This window comes from Anas acuta, chromosome 16 (assembly GCF_963932015.1).
Source record: "Anas acuta chromosome 16, bAnaAcu1.1, whole genome shotgun sequence".
In the NCBI taxonomy this organism is placed as follows: domain Eukaryota; kingdom Metazoa; phylum Chordata; class Aves; order Anseriformes; family Anatidae; genus Anas; species Anas acuta.
In genome coordinates, this window is record NC_088994.1 from 12,106,585 (window position 1) to 12,125,674 (window position 19,090).

At 42.6% G+C, this 19,090-nt stretch overlaps 1 protein-coding gene across 3 annotated transcripts in view; it reads left to right on the forward strand.

Annotated features, from left to right (window-relative positions):
• The window catches only part of PHACTR3 (phosphatase and actin regulator 3), a 104,719-nt gene that overhangs the window by 69,992 nt on the left and 15,637 nt on the right, over positions 1-19,090 (forward strand). For all 3 annotated transcript variants that reach the window (XM_068700063.1, XM_068700064.1, XM_068700066.1), the window contains 3 exons: positions 528-789; positions 1,771-2,018; positions 6,971-7,124. In XM_068700063.1, the coding sequence (XP_068556164.1) occupies positions 528-789; positions 1,771-2,018; positions 6,971-7,124 (664 nt within the window). The remainder of the gene's footprint in view (positions 1-527; positions 790-1,770; positions 2,019-6,970; positions 7,125-19,090) is intronic.

Sequence of the window (19,090 nt, forward strand, 5' to 3'; positions counted from 1 at the left end):
GCAAGTTTTGTTAGGCGAACGTTATACTATAATAATTTTGGCATTTCCTCAACTGGCATATGAAAGACAGAGGTCTAAGCTGCACAGCAATCACAGAGGAGCAGATAATAGACAGTGGTACATTTTGTCCTGACTGAGAACCACAGTGCATAAATTTTAATACCGTCTGCCAGAGGCCAGCAGAGAAAGCACTAGATTGGGAAGTCGCCGCAGCACAGGCAGTTGGCGGTTAGGAGGAACAGTACTGATGATCAAGAATGCAATGATGGGCTGGAAAAAAGAAGAATCTGTGTGGGGAATGAGAAGGAATGGGAAAAGCATTTATTTTTCTAGATCAAAGATCTATATTTGTGCAGCACGAGCCTTTTGAATTCAGATGGTTAATCAGCTTAGCCAGTTACCTCTTAGCAAGAAGAAAACATCATCATTTTCTTCTGTTCAACAGAAGAATTAATTTCAGTGCCAGCTTTATGCGCCAAAACACAAGCAGCATTGTATGACCTCTTATCCTCGTGTTTTGCCAGCAGGAAGCGACACGGATGACCCAGCCATGAAATCTCCTCCTTCCACTATCCTGAAGAATTACGTAATTGTCGGTTCCTCCCAAATCTCAGGACAAGCTGCTCTCTTCCATCCCTCTGGCCAGAAAAGCTCTGATCCCCATGTCAGAGGACAGGTAACAACACCGACTGGCTCCCCTCACCTGGCTGCCGTCCACCTGCCTTTACCTCCCAGCAGAGTCATTGAAGAACTGCACAGAGCTCTGGCCACCAAACACCGGCAGGACAGGTACCTGCAGCCTCTTGGCTACACGGGTGCATGGGGAGAGTCATTCCACTAAATAATTTTTCTTGGTAAATGTCCTTCCCCTGTTATTAGTGTTTTATCTATCCTACGGCTTGAGTCTGTTTTCTTCCTGAAGTCATTACTTTGAACATCTATCCCTGGTTAAAGGGCTTGATTTGGCAATTACTTTAAAGTATGTTCTTCCTTTATGAAGAGGCTACTGTGACATGGAAGGTGGTTTTCAACAGGTAGAATTATTTGGTAATCCTTGACCTACTGCAAAGAAACTCTCCCCATGAGATAAGTTAGATAGCTAAGGCAAAGAGTGCTATAAATATGAGTACTCTACAGATGAGAAATGCTATTTCACTATGTCTCTTGGCTTATACACGAACATACACGGTATGCATTTCCTAATACACATGCTTGTATGGGACTATGTCAGGTGTTTTATCTGGTTTTCATTATAAACCCTCCTCTGTATTAGAGGAGGACAGAGATAACCTTTTCCAACAGAGCTTTGGAGCTAAGTTGGTAACATTTCTCAGCTCCATAGCAGCTGTAGTCATGGGGAATAGATTCATACAATATCATTTCTAGGCCCTGTTAAACCTTTGTCATGATTGTAAAATATCATAAAATATCAGAATGGTAATATTTTATGCCTTGTATGTTTTACATTGAGGACATTGTCTTTTTTTTTTTTTAAATCAGTTCAGTATAGCACATGGTTATATATCAAAAACATATTAGTCTCTACCTTTCTGTAACATATTTTTATGATAAAGATAGGAAAGTAGATCCATAATAGACATTGTCAACACAGTCTTAAGGGTGCTATTCCTTGTTGTCCCATGCTGAACTCTTTGCTTTGGCCTTAACGAGCTACAGGCCATTCTGGTCAGTCTCTTATAATGATAAGTTCCTACTGCGACAATAAACCAGTCTTTTGTAAAAGCTGGGCTCTGCACCTTCCACCCACAGCTTCCATGGAAGAGAAAGCAAAGGCTCTCCAAAAAAAAGAGTGGATGTCCGTCCATCCAGAACGTCTAGCATGGAGCGCAACAAAGAAAAGGAGAACTCACTGGGTTATAGCAGTGACTCAGAAAATAAGCGTAACTCAGTTAAAGAGTCTGATGAGAACAAAGAAAACATGATCATGAACTCAGAGCTCAAGGAAGACTCTGTTTTTTATCAGGATGAAGAAGTCTTGAATGACTCCATTATTTCTGGTAAGGAAAGTCACTTATATTATAAAGATACACTACCGTAGCCTAACGAATACTCTAAACATGGGAGCACAGAACAGAAAATATTGAGCAGTGCACATTCCTCTGTTGTCACATCAGCTTTTCTAAGGAATCTTGGTGAAGATCTGAAGTTATGTTTACATCATAGTGACTGTGATCATGCCTGTTTTGGTACGTACTGCATAATAAGAGGATACAGTTATGCTGATAAGTCAATGTATCAGTATGCTTTACCCTTTTGGTGACTTACGTACCTTTTGTACTCCTACATAAGAACAGCAGCACTTGCAGACATCTCCTGAAATCTGCCCTTTGAAATAGTGACTACACAACATGAAACAAAACCAAATCAGACCAAACAGGAAACTTCTTCCTCATAACTACATCTTTCAATTTAAGAAAACATAATGTGTATCTATGGCTTGCTTCATACAATGGTTTGTGTATCAGGCATAATTGGTAAAGCATTATGACTGGGTAGGGCATGCTTCCCAGAATTTATTAAATACATTTTTGAATGTGAGCACTACAAAATGTAAAAGCCAGATGGAAAAGTGTATAGGTCTGACTGGTGAATATAAATGGGTGGGGCTGACACATTCTTGAATGTTTTATTGAACAAGATTAAGGACACAAATTTAAAATGCCAGGGGCCAGAACCACATACAGATTTGCTTCTCCAGCTCTTGTGATGATGTGCCAAGGATGTGCACACGTACATGTGTAGATATCCAGTCAGATGCCTAATTTGTAAGGCTGAAAACTGTTATGAAATTAGGTAGTGTGGTGCCTACATACAGATTAGTATTTACCTGCAGAAGTACACTAAGGGGAAAGAGAGCTCTTGAAGATGGTTTATCATTTGATAGAGGCCTCAGATATGTATATAATCTCCTGTTCCCTGAAAAACACTTGCCAATTCCAAAAAAAAAAAAAAGTGTAGAAATATATTTTTTTTCTCATTTCTTTGCTTGTAGCTGCCTTCATCTTTGTAAATAATTTCTCTTGCTCCTTGGTGTTCAGATCTCCTCGTACATAAACTTCAAACTCTGCACCAAGAAGCCAGTTCCATACACACCTAAAATTTACCCAAGTCATCAAGTCATTGTAAGACTTGAGCTTTATGCCTAAAATAATTTTATTTAAAATAGCTGGAGATCATTAAGTTTTTTCTGTCCTCTCCTCTGTTCCCATTTTTTTTTTTTTGGACGTATGTTGTTCTACCACATTCTAAATATGCATTTACAAAAGACCCAGTTTCTATAGTGGTGGAGTTCAGATATATTTCAGGGGCACAACATAAATCCAGGCCATGCAAGGTTTCAGCTGTTTGGTGTCTAGGGAGGCTGCCATGGATGGGTACAAGGAAGCTGAGCAAATGGTGGCTTAATCCACAGAATTCCTGGTGTGGGATGGTTATTCCACCCAGGAGAAAGAAGCTTTGGAGATATGATGCTGCCCATTTATGCAATGCAAACTGGGACACGAGCAAGGCATTTCTGGTTTTTACACTAGTGGCACTGCTTATGCCAGCAACCATTCAAATCCATCTGTTTGCATTTCAGAAGGGAAGGAGAGAAGCAGTAGTAACAGGGATAGCACTAGAATAATTTCCAGAAAAACTCCAGGTTTTTCCTATTTTAATAAATAAATAAATAAATAAATGAATCTGTGCTGGTTTGCAAGTCATGAGATGAAGCTATCAAAAAAAAAATAAAAAATTACAATTAGTGTACTGCCTTAGCATGTCTCCAGATTCACCACTGCTGCTGCCATGGTGTATCACTGCAACAGCCCCACAGGTACACGGAGCTTGGTACAGGTCACACACAATGCTGAAAAAGCAAAGAATTGTATCTTTGCTTTCACTTTGCACTGTAGTGAATACATAGCTCTTTGAAACCTTTCAAAATTAGAAGGCGAGATGGTAGTCTTGTTTAAAAATAACCTTACTCTCATGTAGCCTAGAGCTGATAACTAGTGTGCACAAGGTCTTTCCATCAGCATGCAGTATTCGGATTTGCCTTTTGCTTGATAGAAAGAACAGTAAACATACAGGAAATTAAATGTCAGGATTCAATTGAATTAAAACAGGAAATTTTGTCAGGAATCTGCAGACCAAGCAGGAAAAGGTGTGAATTTTCAAAGCACTTATTGTTGACCTAGCTGAGCTGCCATAAATTGTGTAACAGGCCACAGCCAAGATCCTGCCTGAGATAGCTTGGTCATGGGACGCAGTGGCATTGAAGGTGTCTTACTGACAAAAACAGATGAGGGTATTTGCAGATTCACTTTCCACCGAGATAGTGATCAGGAAGGATTTTGTCTCAGGGTGCTGACAATGGATATGGAGATAAACTAGTTTGGGGCTTTATTTCCTATTTATTTATTTTTAATATTTTTTCCCCTTCTTGTTTTTGTTTATTTGTTGATTTTAATTCTGAAACATCAGATACTGGTTTCTGCAGGAGGTGGAATAACAGAACTGGCCACTAGTGGGTCAGTCAAGATGAAAATGGACCAACTACCCAGTGTTTCTTGGCACATCTTCCTAAAAGGGGTAACATCACCTTCCTCCTTTCATTTTGCCCAGCAGGTATTATTTTTCAGGAATTAAACCAATTGGTCAGGCATGGGGAACAGCTCCTTAGACTATCAGATCAGCTTAATCCAGATCTCTTGCATTTTTATTTGGTGAAATACCCTAAAGATTAATCAGTGCACAGTGCATATGGACCATGGGAGTGGCTATAGCATAAGCCTTTTAGAAATCCTAACATCTGGATGAAGTGAGCACGGCTTATCCTGTGTGAGTTGTATGCTCTCTGTTCCTCTAATACCACAGCAGGATTTGGGTTAAAGTTGAGGTTTTTCAGATATGATTTGTGTTTTTAATTTCACAAAGTAGTAGACTTTCTAAGTGTGCAGTGGAGCAGCCTGGGAGTAGACAGAGCCCTAAGGAGCAGCTTCATTTTACTTTGTTTTAAGCAAAACATTGCATTATTCCACCTCACTTTGAAATACAAGCCTCTGGGGAACACACTGAGCTAGCTTAAGTCAATGGTTCCACATCAGCTTCAAAAACTGACTTCCTGCAAAAGCGTCCAGTGTTTTATCTGCAAAGCATAAGTTTCAGCTGACCTTCAATGGGATGAGGACAGCAGAAAATGAGCTCTGACCTCATCCGTGCAAATAATCGCTGTGTTTCTAGCCCTTGTTCTCCCATAACTCAAAGATCAGATCTAGTATGGCACGGCAGGTAGTTTTATAACAGCCTGATGGGAGCAGGCTCATACCTCAGCTGTCACTGACAAATGGGAGAATAACCATGTAGTGCACATCCCAAAAAAATAAAATAACGTGCACATGTAGAGCTTCCTTGTTTCCTTCCAAGGAGCTCTGCACAGACTGAGCCCCACCTGAGTGGTGCCACTCTGCACGGGTCGTTTTCAGACTGCTGAAGTCTTGGACTGGACAACAGAAGGGCCAGTACAAGGCAGTAGCAGCAAACAGAAGCCTAGTGTAAATTTGCTTGCTACAACATCCCTGTAGTATGATTGGTGGAAGACCACAGCCCTACTGGGATGACTCAGCAGCTCATTGATTTTGGTAGCACATTCTTCTTTTTTCCCCCATCATGAGCAACCCACCCCTTGGCAGATACAGACTTCACCTCACACTTCCAATCTGCACTTGAGAACGAAGACTGATTTCTTTGCAAGCAGTTAAAGCTTACAGCCATTTTATTGTGTCTTTCCAAACACATGGCAAAATAGCTTTATAAACTCAGAAGTTCAATTTTCACTTGCTTAGCATGCTTAAGTCTCAAGAGTTACAGAAGAGAGAGAAAAACATCTGAGCTCAAACCCAATTCCCTGCAGCAAGAGTGAAAGGACGCTTCTAATGTCACCAGAGGGGCAGCAGCGAGGACTCAGCATCCAGCACACTAAAGAGCAGTAAACTCCTAATGAAAGCAGCTTCTGCATGTCCTCCTACAAAGAATTCTTTTGTAATGGCAATGCTTTAGATCAGCTTTTTTGATGGAAAACATGCATCAGCCCATTTTACAATAAGCACGACGGGTCATGCAATCACAATAAATATTTGTCTTGCATTGCCCAAATGTCCAATTAACTTGCCACATTCTGCAAATTGCCATAAAACACATCCTTCTCTTTCACTCCTTGGAATATTTTCCCCTGCTCTCTTCAGAAAGAAAGGCCCGATGTCAGGAGTACAGTGTTGATTTAAATTTCTGTTACGGCACACTGTCACCTTGGACAGGAAGCAGGTATAAGCAATTGCTTACATTTAATGTTGTACACAGTGTCTGCTCACAACTCTAATCTTCTATGCCTGAAAAGCACAAAGATGTTAAAAAATATATTTATAAGTACATATAAAAATGCACAGTGAGCAAGCAACAACTTTGATTGTTTCAGTTATCACTGCCTGTCACTGGTTATGCCTGCTGCTCACCCAGAGCAGAGGGGTCACACGTCCCAGAGCCATCCCATCCTTCTGCAAATGATTCAGGGAACTGGGGTTCCTCTGGGCTACAGGGGTGCTCAGAGGGCTGAGGTGAGGCGAGAAAGGCTGAGGCGAGATATACAGCCTTTGATTTCTAAACTAGGGATGTGAATCATGTTTCAGCTGCAAATAATTTTCACCTGAGAGCACTGCTTGCTGATAAAGGCAATAAAGATAACATGATCCTTCTGCATTTGTAAGCAGTTTTGCATCTGAGCCCTGTTCACAAGCACAACTGTAGCACTGCTCAAACTAGTGTGTAAAACTGCTAACATAAGGACTAATATAATGCTAACAAAGGCTAACATAAAAGTTGCTGTCTCTCTATATTTTCCCACTCTTGATACGTTTTTCATCTCCAGGAACTGTCTTTCTAATATCTTCCTTTTCAATCCATGCCCCAGGTACTTTGCCAAGAAAATGCAAGAAAGAACTGCTGGCAGTAAAACTACGAAACAGACCGAGTAAGCAGGAGCTGGAAGACAGGAATATTTTCCCAAGGAGGACAGATGAGGAAAGACAGGAAATCCGGCAGCAAATTGAAATGAAGCTCTCAAAGTAAGTGTATCTAAGAATGGGGATGAACCTCCCTGTCCAATGAAATGGCCTCTCAGTATTGTCAGACGAGAAACTAGCACCCACCCATGAACCCGTTTCCTGCCATGAATCACAAACCAACATATCGCATTTCAGCTGTTAATCAGTCACATAAAAAAAAATTAACTGCTTCTTCTGTACGGAATCCCTTGATTTCAATGTAAAACAAGACAGAAGTCACTGGAGGGGATAAAATTCTGCCAGATTTACCTGTGGCTCCGCTGATGTAATTAAGATTGCTGAGGTCCTCCAAGAAGGGTAGTACTTTAACTTCATAATATACTTATGTATTGGTTTTGCCTTGTCAGCACCAGCTGAATTTGAGGACAAAGGCAATTTCTATAGCTGCATATTCTTACTTGAAGAAGGGAAAGCTGCTGGGTGGATTGGTGGCTGTATTTCTGCTTTAAGCAGGAACTCCAGCAGCATTGCCCATGCGTGGGTTAGGTGTTTGTGCAAGCCCAGCTGCAGGGACAGCGGGGATGGTCGGCATGGTCTGGTTTAGATCAGTAACCAGGGCAACAGGGTAGAGCTGTGGGAGAAATAGCATGACTGTGGCAGCCGGCCTAGAGCAAAGATTTAGGGTGACTGTGAGGCTCAGACTGCACCATTTGTTTTGTGTGCATGTGGTTTGTTTTTTTTCCCCCTCTAAGAGCTACGTTTGGATATCTGAAAACATGAATATTTTAGATGAGACAAAGTGGAGTGCTAAATAATGTGTGCTGTGCCTGCCCACACTGGGATAGCGCGCACTGCTTGCCGCCAAAATGCTTGGAATCAAATCGAGAAACATGAACAGAAGTTCATTTTTGAGGCTTATTAAATATTTAATATCTCAAGCCTCTCCTGAAAGAAACATTTGTTGATATTTAGGCTAGCTTATTCATGTGTATGCATTTGATTAAACTTTACCTCAGGGGACAGGGAATGAGAGACATGCATATGGATCAAAGCATGAGTCCTTACAGACCAGAGCTTGCGGAAGGAAATACTGCCATCACCACACTTGCCCTCAGCTAGGAAATGAGCTGCTGAATGAATGTAGATGAGAGTTGTGGTAAAGTTCATGATGCCCTGCAATGTTGGAGATGGAGCAATCACTGCCCTCCAGTCTCAGGAGCTGCTGTTCATTCTTTGTAGCATGGTAGCACTTCACACCCAAAGAAGAATGGTGTGGTGTGAGGGACTGCACAAGACAGAGCAGATGACAGTTCCTGTCACAAAAAATATGTACGCCCCATACAAGCAGAAAATACCACATACCAATTTATGTTGAGTTCCAAGAGTTACAGCCAGAACCAGTTATGGATGTGCCACATTAATACCCATCATCTTAGGAAAGAAAATAGACCTTGATCACGGCCTTGCTCATCTAATGTTGTGTATTTATTTCACAAAAACATTTCAAGCTGCACTTTGACATTGTTAATTCCAGTATTTTGGCCACTTAATTGCTTAAGAAATGTCTTCATTGGTCAGGCACCTAATTTTATGGCTCTAAAACACACAAAAAAAGGTTTCCATCCTACTGCATTCTTAAAAAACAGTTGGACCATCACAGAATATTCACTGAGCAAGAAGATTTTCTTCTAGCCAGCCAGCCACACTTTGTGTTGCTGAAATGCCTGGAAGGTCACCTCTCTGCAACACAGCCTGCCTTCCCCTAGTGTGAAAGGTCTAATGGAATTGCAGCTTGAGGCTTTATCATTTTCTTTTCATTTCCTATTTAACTTGCTTAATAATGAGCCTGGAGAATTATTATAAAGGAGTCATAACTCAAGTCAAGTGTCAGCACATTACAAGGATTTTAAAAGGAAGCTACTCTACTGGTGAAAAAAAGAACTGGTCGTCACCAGAAGCCAGGAAATGTACTGTTTATGGATAAATGCAGGAAAGATCTGTCTCTTACAATCTTATGGAGCAAGCTGTGGTGCAGGCTATTAGTCTCAATGGTAATGTCAAGAGGATGGCTAAAAGCCACCTTTGTTCCAAAGGCTGGAAAACAGGCTTTCATTTCGCTCCTTCCTTCTGGAATGTGGCAGGTTCCGTGCATCTTGGGGAACAGACGGTGCAGAGATTGCTGGGATAGCCAGGAATGGCAAAACAGATTGGAAGCAATCTCCCACACAACTTCCAGCACATATGTGCGCTGGCAGAGCTCAGCTCAGCTCTTAACTCATCCACCAGAATAGAACGTGGCCATGCAGACAAGCTCAGGTGATGGATACATGCAGGAAAATATTTACACCAGCAAAATCAAGTACATGTCCAAAAAATACTAATAAATCCCAATCCTAAAAATGGGTACTGGTAAGGGCCAAAGAGTCAAAGCACTAGATACATCCCTCTGGAGTTTCTAACTATTTCTCAAGCCCCCAAACCCAGACCACCCCAGAGCCCCCACTCAGAGCACAACCTGGCAGTAGCATTGAAACATAACCACACGGGGAAGAAGAGTGAAAATCCTGAGTGAGATTTTGAGGTCTTCACATTTATTCATTTAATGGTACTTGCGTGGCTTAATCTCTGTAGATGTGGCAACTTGGAAGTTTATAGCTAAGCAACACACCACTGAGCACTCAGGTGTGAAGTACTGCCAGGCAGTCGGGATCCAAGAGCTGTGTGTGCTCTCTGTACGGTTTTGCCATTACCTATGCAGATTAGAGCACGTTGCTGCTGTACTGGCAATGCTTTGATAATAGCAATGGGACTTGCCTGCTGAGATATGAATCTACATGTACCATCAGGCTGCAGACCTGTCGTTTCGCACAAGAGAATAATGTACGGGCAGATTAGAGAGTTGTTATTCAATGGCTGTCTGCATAAGAACAGCAAGTAAACAGGCAGTTGTTTTCAAGATCAATATTTTACCGCTTGTTTGTAGGGATGTGAAAGCCTATAGCGGTCTAGAAAATTGCCTTTCTCACATCTAACACAGCCTAGCTCTGTAGTCTGGGGGGAAAGCTGTGCTGACGTATATAATGTGCAAAATATACCAAATAACAGTGTCTAAGTAATATAAAAGATGGGGAGAAAAAAAGAATAGCATTTTCTCTAAACCGCTGTATTTTTAAAGTGGTTCTACTTGAAAAACATTTCAATAGTAGTTGAGAATCTGGCAAGAAAGCCAACTCTGCTATCATGCTCATGAGTGTTTATGCAACCAAAGCTTAAATGAAATGCTTATTTTTCCTTACTGTCTAATCCATTCCTTCTAAAAAGCACAAGGAGTTCTGTTAAATCTTTTGGGCCAGATTCTACCTTTACAGAAGTGCAAGTCCACTTACTCCAGACTTACTACTGACTGACAGCACTCCGAGTACAGAATTGTGGATTCATTTATGTGCACTCCTGCTTTTCAAAAGCACATTTCCCATCTCCTGCGCTCCCAAGCCAAATTGGTCTACCACTTGTTGCCGTGGAAACATGCACTTCTCCCTCTGCCTCCATCCAAAATGGCAGTATTCCATTTTCCCCAGATTTCCCTTTCCAGTCATGTTTTCTCTTACTAATTCATGCATCCCCAGTGCCCCAGGCCCCAGCATGTGCCTGCAATATTCTACTGTGCATTAGACAACGGAGATTTGGATACTCCAGCTCCCAACAGGTCTTGTTTCCAATTATTATGTGTTCGGAGCGCAGATAATAAGCCCTCAGTGGAATTCAGTGAATTGAGAGCTCTTTGTGTCAAGAGGCAGGAAAGGCATCTGCAAGTACGATTATTTGCAATAACTGCCTTCTGCCTTACAGACTCATTTTGTTCTGGAAGGGGTTTAAGCTGAGACCTGGAGGTGTGGAATAGTTGCTAGACTGAGAAATGACGCAGGAAAAGGGGTTGTTTAATTAAGTTTGATATCTGACTGTTTAGAAAGTTCATGTTTTAACTGCCTGGGTGGCTGATACTTCTTGAGCACGCTTTGTCTAACCACAGTTAAAGACACTTAGTGTTTCAGTGAAAACATGAATTCCCGGAAAAGATTATACTTGTAATTTTCACTTCATGTTCTGTTTCACCTCCTTGGATATTTGCATAAGTAGACACGACGCATCAAGCAGCGCTTAAAAGATTATGGAGATGGGAATTCTGATACAGCAGTGTGGGCATAAAAGGAGTCTAGCAGGAAGAATGACAGATTCGTGGACTCTGAGAGGAACCAAAACTCAAGCACCTACAAATGAGTGTAATCATATTGAAAATCCTGGTATGGACAAGCAGATGATGCTGGGGCACGGTTTCATAGCAATGTAAATTGGAAAAAGAGGTAGCTTTACTCAGTGCTTCACCATATCTGGGCATCTGTAGTTCTAGCGCTGCCCTGAGGTTCTTTGAAAGGCAAATTAACTTGCCCAGGAACTGCAGATGTAGCTAAATGCAGACCCTGGTCTGGAGGTCAGCCTCACGTAACAAAGCATGAAGTTCACAGTGCCTCTGAAGCCAGAGCAACACCAAGCAAACAGCATTTCAGCTTTGCAAACTAACAGCATAAAGCACGACAGTCCAGCACAGAGCAGCAATAAAGGGAAACGTTACCTACTGTGCCCTGTTCCCAGGAAGAGCAGGTGCAGCACCATTTCCTCACGGAAACGTCTCAGCACTGCTTTGCTCGCTGGAAAGACATCAGCCCTCCCGAGAGAAAGTGGGCTGAATTCACAGGGCTCTGGGGAATATTTCACCTGTATTTGATCAAAGGGGGACAGAGGTACAAACTACTAGTAGCCCTAATGCAGAAGACTGAAGGCACCGAACTTAGCCCAGTTTAGAGACTGGCCTAAAATTCAATCTGCAAGTGGATTTATTTTATTTTATTTTTTTGGTTGTGTATTGTGTTTTCTTTTCTTTTAAATGAAGCCCTGACTGTGCTTAAACTCCCGCTGGCTAGAGTAGGAGTTGGGGAACTGCCCCAATTTCAGATCATAATTTCAGACTGGCTGGGAAGACACGGCACAGATTTATTTCAGAGACAGAAGGGCAGGCACAAAGAAGAGATCGTCTGTCACCGCTAATTGGCTGTGTACGGTTTAATACATGTCCTCCTCATTTGGCAGGAATCATCCAGGTTACCTTGTCACCAATGCTAAAAATAACCTCAGTGAGCGCAGCGTGGGCGTCTGCAGCAGCCTTGGCTCCTCGCACGTGACAGGAGCTATGTTTAGAGCTGCACTCTGGCTCCGGGGGCGTGCGTGCAAGCCGAGGGAGTCTCCTGCCCTCCCAGCCCCACGACACCCTGGCAGCAGGCAGGCTGGGGGGATGCTGCTGGAGATTTGCACGGAGATGCTGCTTGTGGCATGTTTCACGAGGCTGTGCTGTTTTATTAACAGCTTGCACAGTGCTCAAAGGCTTTTAGAGCTGGTGCTATGGGAGGATTTGTGTTTTTTTTTTTCCATGTTTTGCCTCTTCTCCATTATGGACTCAGTTTTTCAGGCTACAGAAAATATATACGTACTGGGGGGAAGAGGAGTAGAAAGACAGGAAAGTCTGAAGGACTGGCAGAAATGCAAGCAATGACTGAGGTATTTCAGGACTGTTTCCAGGACGTAGACGTTCGGGTCCCACAGGCATTAATGTTCCCCGTGTTCTTTCTCAGAGTCAAGCACTGACACAGCTGGAAATCCCGTTCTGTACCCAGTGACTGGCCTTGCAGTCAAGAGGTGTTTGCTCCCAGAGTTCCTCTGAGGCGGTCTTCAAGGATAAAAATCAGGAGGAAAGACAAAGCTCAAGGTCTGTTGATGCCTCCAAGTGATGAGTCAGTTTAGCCTCCTGTTTACGGTGTTTTTCAGGTTCACACGAGCTGCTGTGCAGCTCAAATATGTGTGTTTGAAGAGGTTCAAGAATAACTGTACATGACATACCTTAACCACCCTGTCCCTTCTCTTAGGGCTGAAGAGCTCTTGAGAAAGGTAGCCCTTGTTCCCTTTCGTTTATTATACTTGCAAGAATAGAATGAACTTCACCAATGTGAATCCCTGATCAGCAAGTAACAAACCCAGCCCCGTGAGTGTGTGACCTTAACAGATCCTCCAGACAGAAACCCTTTAACCAGCGGTGTTTGCTTGCTTTAGTAATGAAGCACAATACACGCACAATTAATTACAGAACACCCTATCAGCCCTAGGCAAGAGCTACGATCTGCAGCTGATCCAAAAGAGCAGTTTACTGTATCAGAGCAGCCCACTGAATGCTTGGGAAAAAAAAATAAATAAAAATTTAAACACAGTAGTTCTTTCATAAAGGGTTACAACAGTGAGGATTTAGTCCCATGTGTTAGTTTTTGATCTGCACGTTGTGCACGACTCAAAGCTGTTCTCAGTGCACGTTCACATCTCTAAGGAATCAGCATGTACCTCCTGTTGAAGACAGGGTGTTTTTGGGTGTTTACTTGGTGCAGATGTGCTGAAGAAGCATGGCAGCGGGCAGTTAATTCTGCCTGGGGATGAGAAAGTTTCACATGACTGGGTCACTGCCGATAAAAGATTTCCTTCTGGGAAGACCATCTCCTTATACTGCTCTGTTCTAGTTCCCTGACTCCAGTGCTGGGAATTCACAGTCAAACATGTTTTCCATGGCACTGTGAAGGCAAGGGCAGCAGGTCAGTGCACAGCAGGGAAGGGAAGAGCAGAGCAGCAGGTGTAAACACAGAAGGCAGTATTGAGGGCCTTTTCTGGGACACAGAGTCAATTCCTTGAATTGGTCTTTTAGCGTAAGTGGCACATGTAAAACTGGAAATAATAATAATAATAAAAAAAAAAACAGTTCAATGTATTACAAGGGAACTTAGTTATATAAGTAAACTTGCAGGAGAACTGCTAGAGCAAGTGTAATTAAATAAGGAAAAATATTTTTAGAGAAGAAAATAGTGTGTGTTTTGCCCTGCCAAACTGCCTACAAATAGCATCATGTGTTTGGGCTCAGATCCCCTCTGAAAAACTAGGCATCAGCATATGCCTGAAGATCTGGGCCCCAGCCCTGTTGTAAAGTGACAGGCAGTCATGGAACAAAATGAAAATCTGCAGAAAGCCAGGAGTGTTCTGTAGCGCTTCAATTTACACTAGATTATCATTCAGGTCCTTAAGCTGGTTTGGATCTGCAACACAAGTAATTACAGAAAGAAATTGCTTTAATTTAATTTGCAGGACTTAATCAATAGACACCAAAGGCGGCTGCTCTGCTTGTCCCAGCCATTTGTGCCTATGACAAAAACCTGCCCAGAACAAGGTGCTGCAGCAGTTGTGTGTCAGGTGGCAATGCAAGCATTCGTGGTGGCAGCCCTTGCCATTTTAGGGGGGTGGTTGCTGTGAGATTACTTTGGGTTAGGTTTTTGTCTTAACCTGCTCATGAAACTCAGGAAAAATGCTTTTTGCAGTTAATGCCAAGCACTTACTGCAATGCAGTGCAAACAGAAGCAAGATAGGCAGTGCGTAGCTGAAAGACTATCAGTTGGTATAAGAAAAACCTAAGCCTGAAGGGGATTTGGCTGCATGTTTTTCAGCTTTAACGTACCCAACTTCAGATTTTCCACTTCAAATCATATAAGAACAAAAGACAAGAGGTTTGCATTGCTCCCCCCATCCCCTTTTCTTTCAAACCTAGCCAACTTTATTTGTAGAGTAGATATAAATGATGTTCATCATACCTATTGCTGTGAGCGGCTTACAGAATACTCAAACAGTTAGAATTTACTTCTCACAAAAATTTGTGGTGTTTTTTAGATAGGAGAAGGGAAAAAGAAACTTTCTTTAGGTGTGGAATCACATTTGCACACACATACCTGCATGGCCTACAGCGAGCACCACAGCAGCAGGAGGTTGTCACTGAGCTGTGGGGCTGTGTCATCAGGTGAGATATCTGCACCTTTGCACGAAGAATTTAAGCATGTTTTTAGACTTTCTACCAACAACTGACAAAACCTGTTGGCTCACCAGAAACAATCCAAGGAAGCAGCAGCTAATGCATTGATGTTGCTAGCCCCCCAAATACAGTTCCTACCATTTCCTCCTCCTGCAGCTCTGAGCACAAATTCTGTGGCCTCATTCATTCAGGAACAGAGGCTTGGGCTTGCCACTTTCACATGGCAAAACTGGGTCAGTGTAGCACAGTTTCTACCTTTCTGAAATAATCTTAGGGAAGGTTAGGGGGTGAAAAATAAAGGAAATAAATTTTTAGAAAATAGGCAAAGGGAAGGAAACGGGTCAGAACAGGTCTCTGGTTTTAATCAAACATTACTTAATAAATATTGTACAGCCATATCAATTATTCAAACGTAGTTCTAGCTAAATCTTTTTGATTTTATTGCCTGTGCCCACCTGGCAAGCTGCAGCTATATAATCAGGTCTTGTGGGGGTTCTCCTGCTGAGGTTGTTTTTATTTTTTTGTATACAACTTGGGACCTACTTGGGTCAAACAGAGCACTGCAGGTTTCTTTCAGTATCTGTTTCTCAAGATGTTAAATAATCCAAGTGGGCAGCACGCTTCCTGACCTCTCCAGACTCAAGACAATTTTTTCCCCTAGAAATCCTTATTTTCTATCTTTTCCCTGTAGCTGTCATGTCACACATCAAAAGGCTGAAAAGGACGCTCAGTCCTTTATCAATCCACGTTCAAGTATTTACCCAGTGAAGTGAAAAAGAAACAGACAACATGACAACACCCTCTGAGCTTGGGGACCTTCTTCAGCTGAAAACCCACTTTGCTGAGGACTACCCAGGCAGCTGGGAAACACGCCCAGCATGTTGGTAAATCTGAGTCTTAAATCATATAGAAACAGGTTTCTTCAGTCCAGTTATTTCAGTGTTGTACAAAGATGTAACAATTTTGTTTTATTAAAATGGTACAAAGTACTACTGGGCCAAGACAGAAATAGCAGAATAAAAACACAAGTGCCTCACTGCTGAAAAAAGCCCTCAAAAATCAAGACTACGTGGCTCACAGATGAGCAGCCACTGCCATTTGCTGGGGATGATCATATTCATTGAGCAAATTAAAGTCTGAATGAATTAATAGTTCATCATTTTTTTTTAGCAATAACGTTAAAAATTAAGAGCGACGATCTGACAACAGTCTCTCCTGATAGCAGCTGGTCTATTGCAAGGAGCCCAGCCTAATTTGAGGGTGTCTGCAAAAGCCATTTTCTGGACAGGCTAAACTGCAGCCTTATTACTGTAATTATCACAGGGAGTGGCTACAGTGCTTTCAAATACCACCCAATGGGAGAAACCCTCCTTCTCGAGAAAAGATTAAATAGACCAGTACTAATGTCATAAGGAAAGTTGTATTTAGAGACACCATGTAATTACCCTTAAAGAATTTGGCCTGTACAACAAGAAGGAAAGAGCTAACAATGATAGGTGTGTGGAAATGGCAGCCTTCGTGCCGAGGGTGAGCAGGGCAGGAAGGTTGGGGTGGCAGGGATGGAATTTAATACATCCCTGGAGAAGGTCTGCAAGTCTGTGTTTTCAGACAAGATGCTTTGCCACAACAGGGATAATCACATGAACTGAATTTTCAGAGCAGTGAGAGGTACACTGGCAAAATAACTACAGAACTGATGATTATTCCTGTTGTGACCAGAGGACCTGGCTGGGTACCCAGCCACATCTTCGAGCTATCAGTGGAATTTCTCATTACACTCTGCACACTGATGGCAGGAACAGCCTTTGCATTGAAAATGAACAGATAACCTCTGATTTTGAAAAACAGATTAAAATAAAATAAAAATCAATGCAGTAATGAAATAGGATTCAGAGTGTGTTGTGGGCAAAGGCTGCGTGGCTCAGGCCAGCCCTGGTTAATGACAGCAGGAGGACATGCTGCAGGCCTAGCTGTGCTGTAATGCTGGGCTAACAATAGCATGCACGAGAGGAACAGAAACAAGTACAACAGATGGTGACACGCTGGCAGGGATATCCCATCCGTTTGGAGATGCTGTGTGGGTGAGTGACAGCAGAGAACTAGAAAGAGATTGTGTTGCCAGGGAGAGAGTTCCCAGAGAGATCCCTGCCATTTGGTGGCAGGTGTGCACTCACGCACGCGGTCCCACGAGGGACTGTCTATCCCGGAAGCATTTGCAATTTTAGGAATCGTCATTTTTTACCCTCTCCTTTAGGGATTACACAAAGCCAAGACAGAACTGTTTGCCTTAATTTACTTCAGCGATTAAGAAAGCTATCCCTCAGCATAAAGCCTGACATTACAACCAGTTTGCAAAGCACAACGCCATGCCCCCCATCCTCTTAGGGCTGGAAGCTGCCGGGTTAGGAGGCTCACCCTGCTCAAAACCACCAGCTCTGGAGTCAACTCTTGCTTTAAGCAACACTTTGCAAAGGCCAGTACACCTGCAGCTCTTTATCCGCTGCTTCACAGGCTTTGCAAACTGCCAAAGCATCTCTTTCATAAGGATACATGTTACTGGGAGCAGGGAAGTATATTCCACAGTGCTCACATTGCTTGGGAAGATTCTCAGCAGCTTGTATCCCTGGCAAGAACGGCTTTTCTCAAGTGATTTTGCACTAATTGACAGGGTGGAGGAGAATTTACATACAGTCAGCAGAGGCAGGCTGACAAGTGATGCATACCAACATTTCTTTGTCTACTCTCTGCAAATCCAGCTGTGATTTCTTCCAGTGACCCAAATCCACAGTGGTATATTGCAATCACATCTGTTTATAGTGGCAACTGTTACTATATAAGTGGACAGTATTGCAGGGTCTTAATACTGGCTGTGCAGCAGTGAACACCCTAGCTGAGCTCGGGACATTTTGGGGCACTTCCATCCATGTACAATCTCTCTACTTGATGCAGTCTGAAACGCAGCCTGTGCTACAGATCAAATTGACATGTCTTCTGTCTTTTTGGCCCCCTGTTCCCATTCCTTCTGACTGCAGTGACTGAAATTACATTCCTGGCTGTGTGGGAAGAGGATTCATGAGCCTAGAGATGCCTCATTTCTTACAGGGCTCAGGGATGGCTGGCAATCCAGCCCCAGTCTCTCTGGGGTATATCAAGCAGAGGCATTGCATTAGGCATCATTTATACAGTGAAGTTAAAAAAAAGAAATAATGAAAAAGTGTTTTGTTTTTTAAACATATCATTACTCAGTAAGCACCCAGGAGTACATAACTGTCCCACTAGGAATATCAGAAGGTCTTAATAAAATGGGAGGCCCTACCGCAGGGCTAAGACTTGCTTCTGGTCTGCCAGTGAGCCACTTGCAGGCTCCCTGCTGTTTCTCAAGCAGTTGCTATCAGAGTTGATTTTAGCATCACTTCAGCAGGGACAGATGTCTTTATTTAAAATAATATAAAAACTAATACACAGATAATGGGATAGAGCTAACCCCCTAGGATTTATTATCATTCCCTTTGTTTGCTTGTCCTCAAGCATCAAATCCACAATGTTCTCAATTTGCCTGAGATATGTAATACTGATTTTTTTTTTCCTGGAGGAACACTGGGCTCCAGAGTTTTATTCCTGCTTCAGAGAAAAATATTAAGAAAATGTATTGCTTTGCAACGAAACATTATTCACCATTTTCAGTGACCTGCACAGTGTGACCTAGATCATAGCCGGCATGCGGTTTCAGTCAGAAGACCCTTCAACATATATTTTAATACACACCCTTGAGCCCTCATCAGCCTCCAGCTCAGGAGTTGCACTGGGAGCCTGCACCGCTTGTGCTGTAATTTGAAGAGCGTGTTCTTTCAGCAGTTTTTCTCGCTGAGCTATTTTTAGCTTGAATGTATTCCCCAAACCCGATCCTTGCCCAGCTGCAAGGCAAGGCTGAAGCAGGAGCAAGTGGTATTGCTGCTCACACTGACATTGCTGTGAAAAGAAATGCTCATCAAACTACAACCTCTGAGCATGTCGCTGGCTGAATAATCAGCTGTACTTTCATCACCCTAATGAGTAAATGTTGTAGTTGTGCTGCAAACAG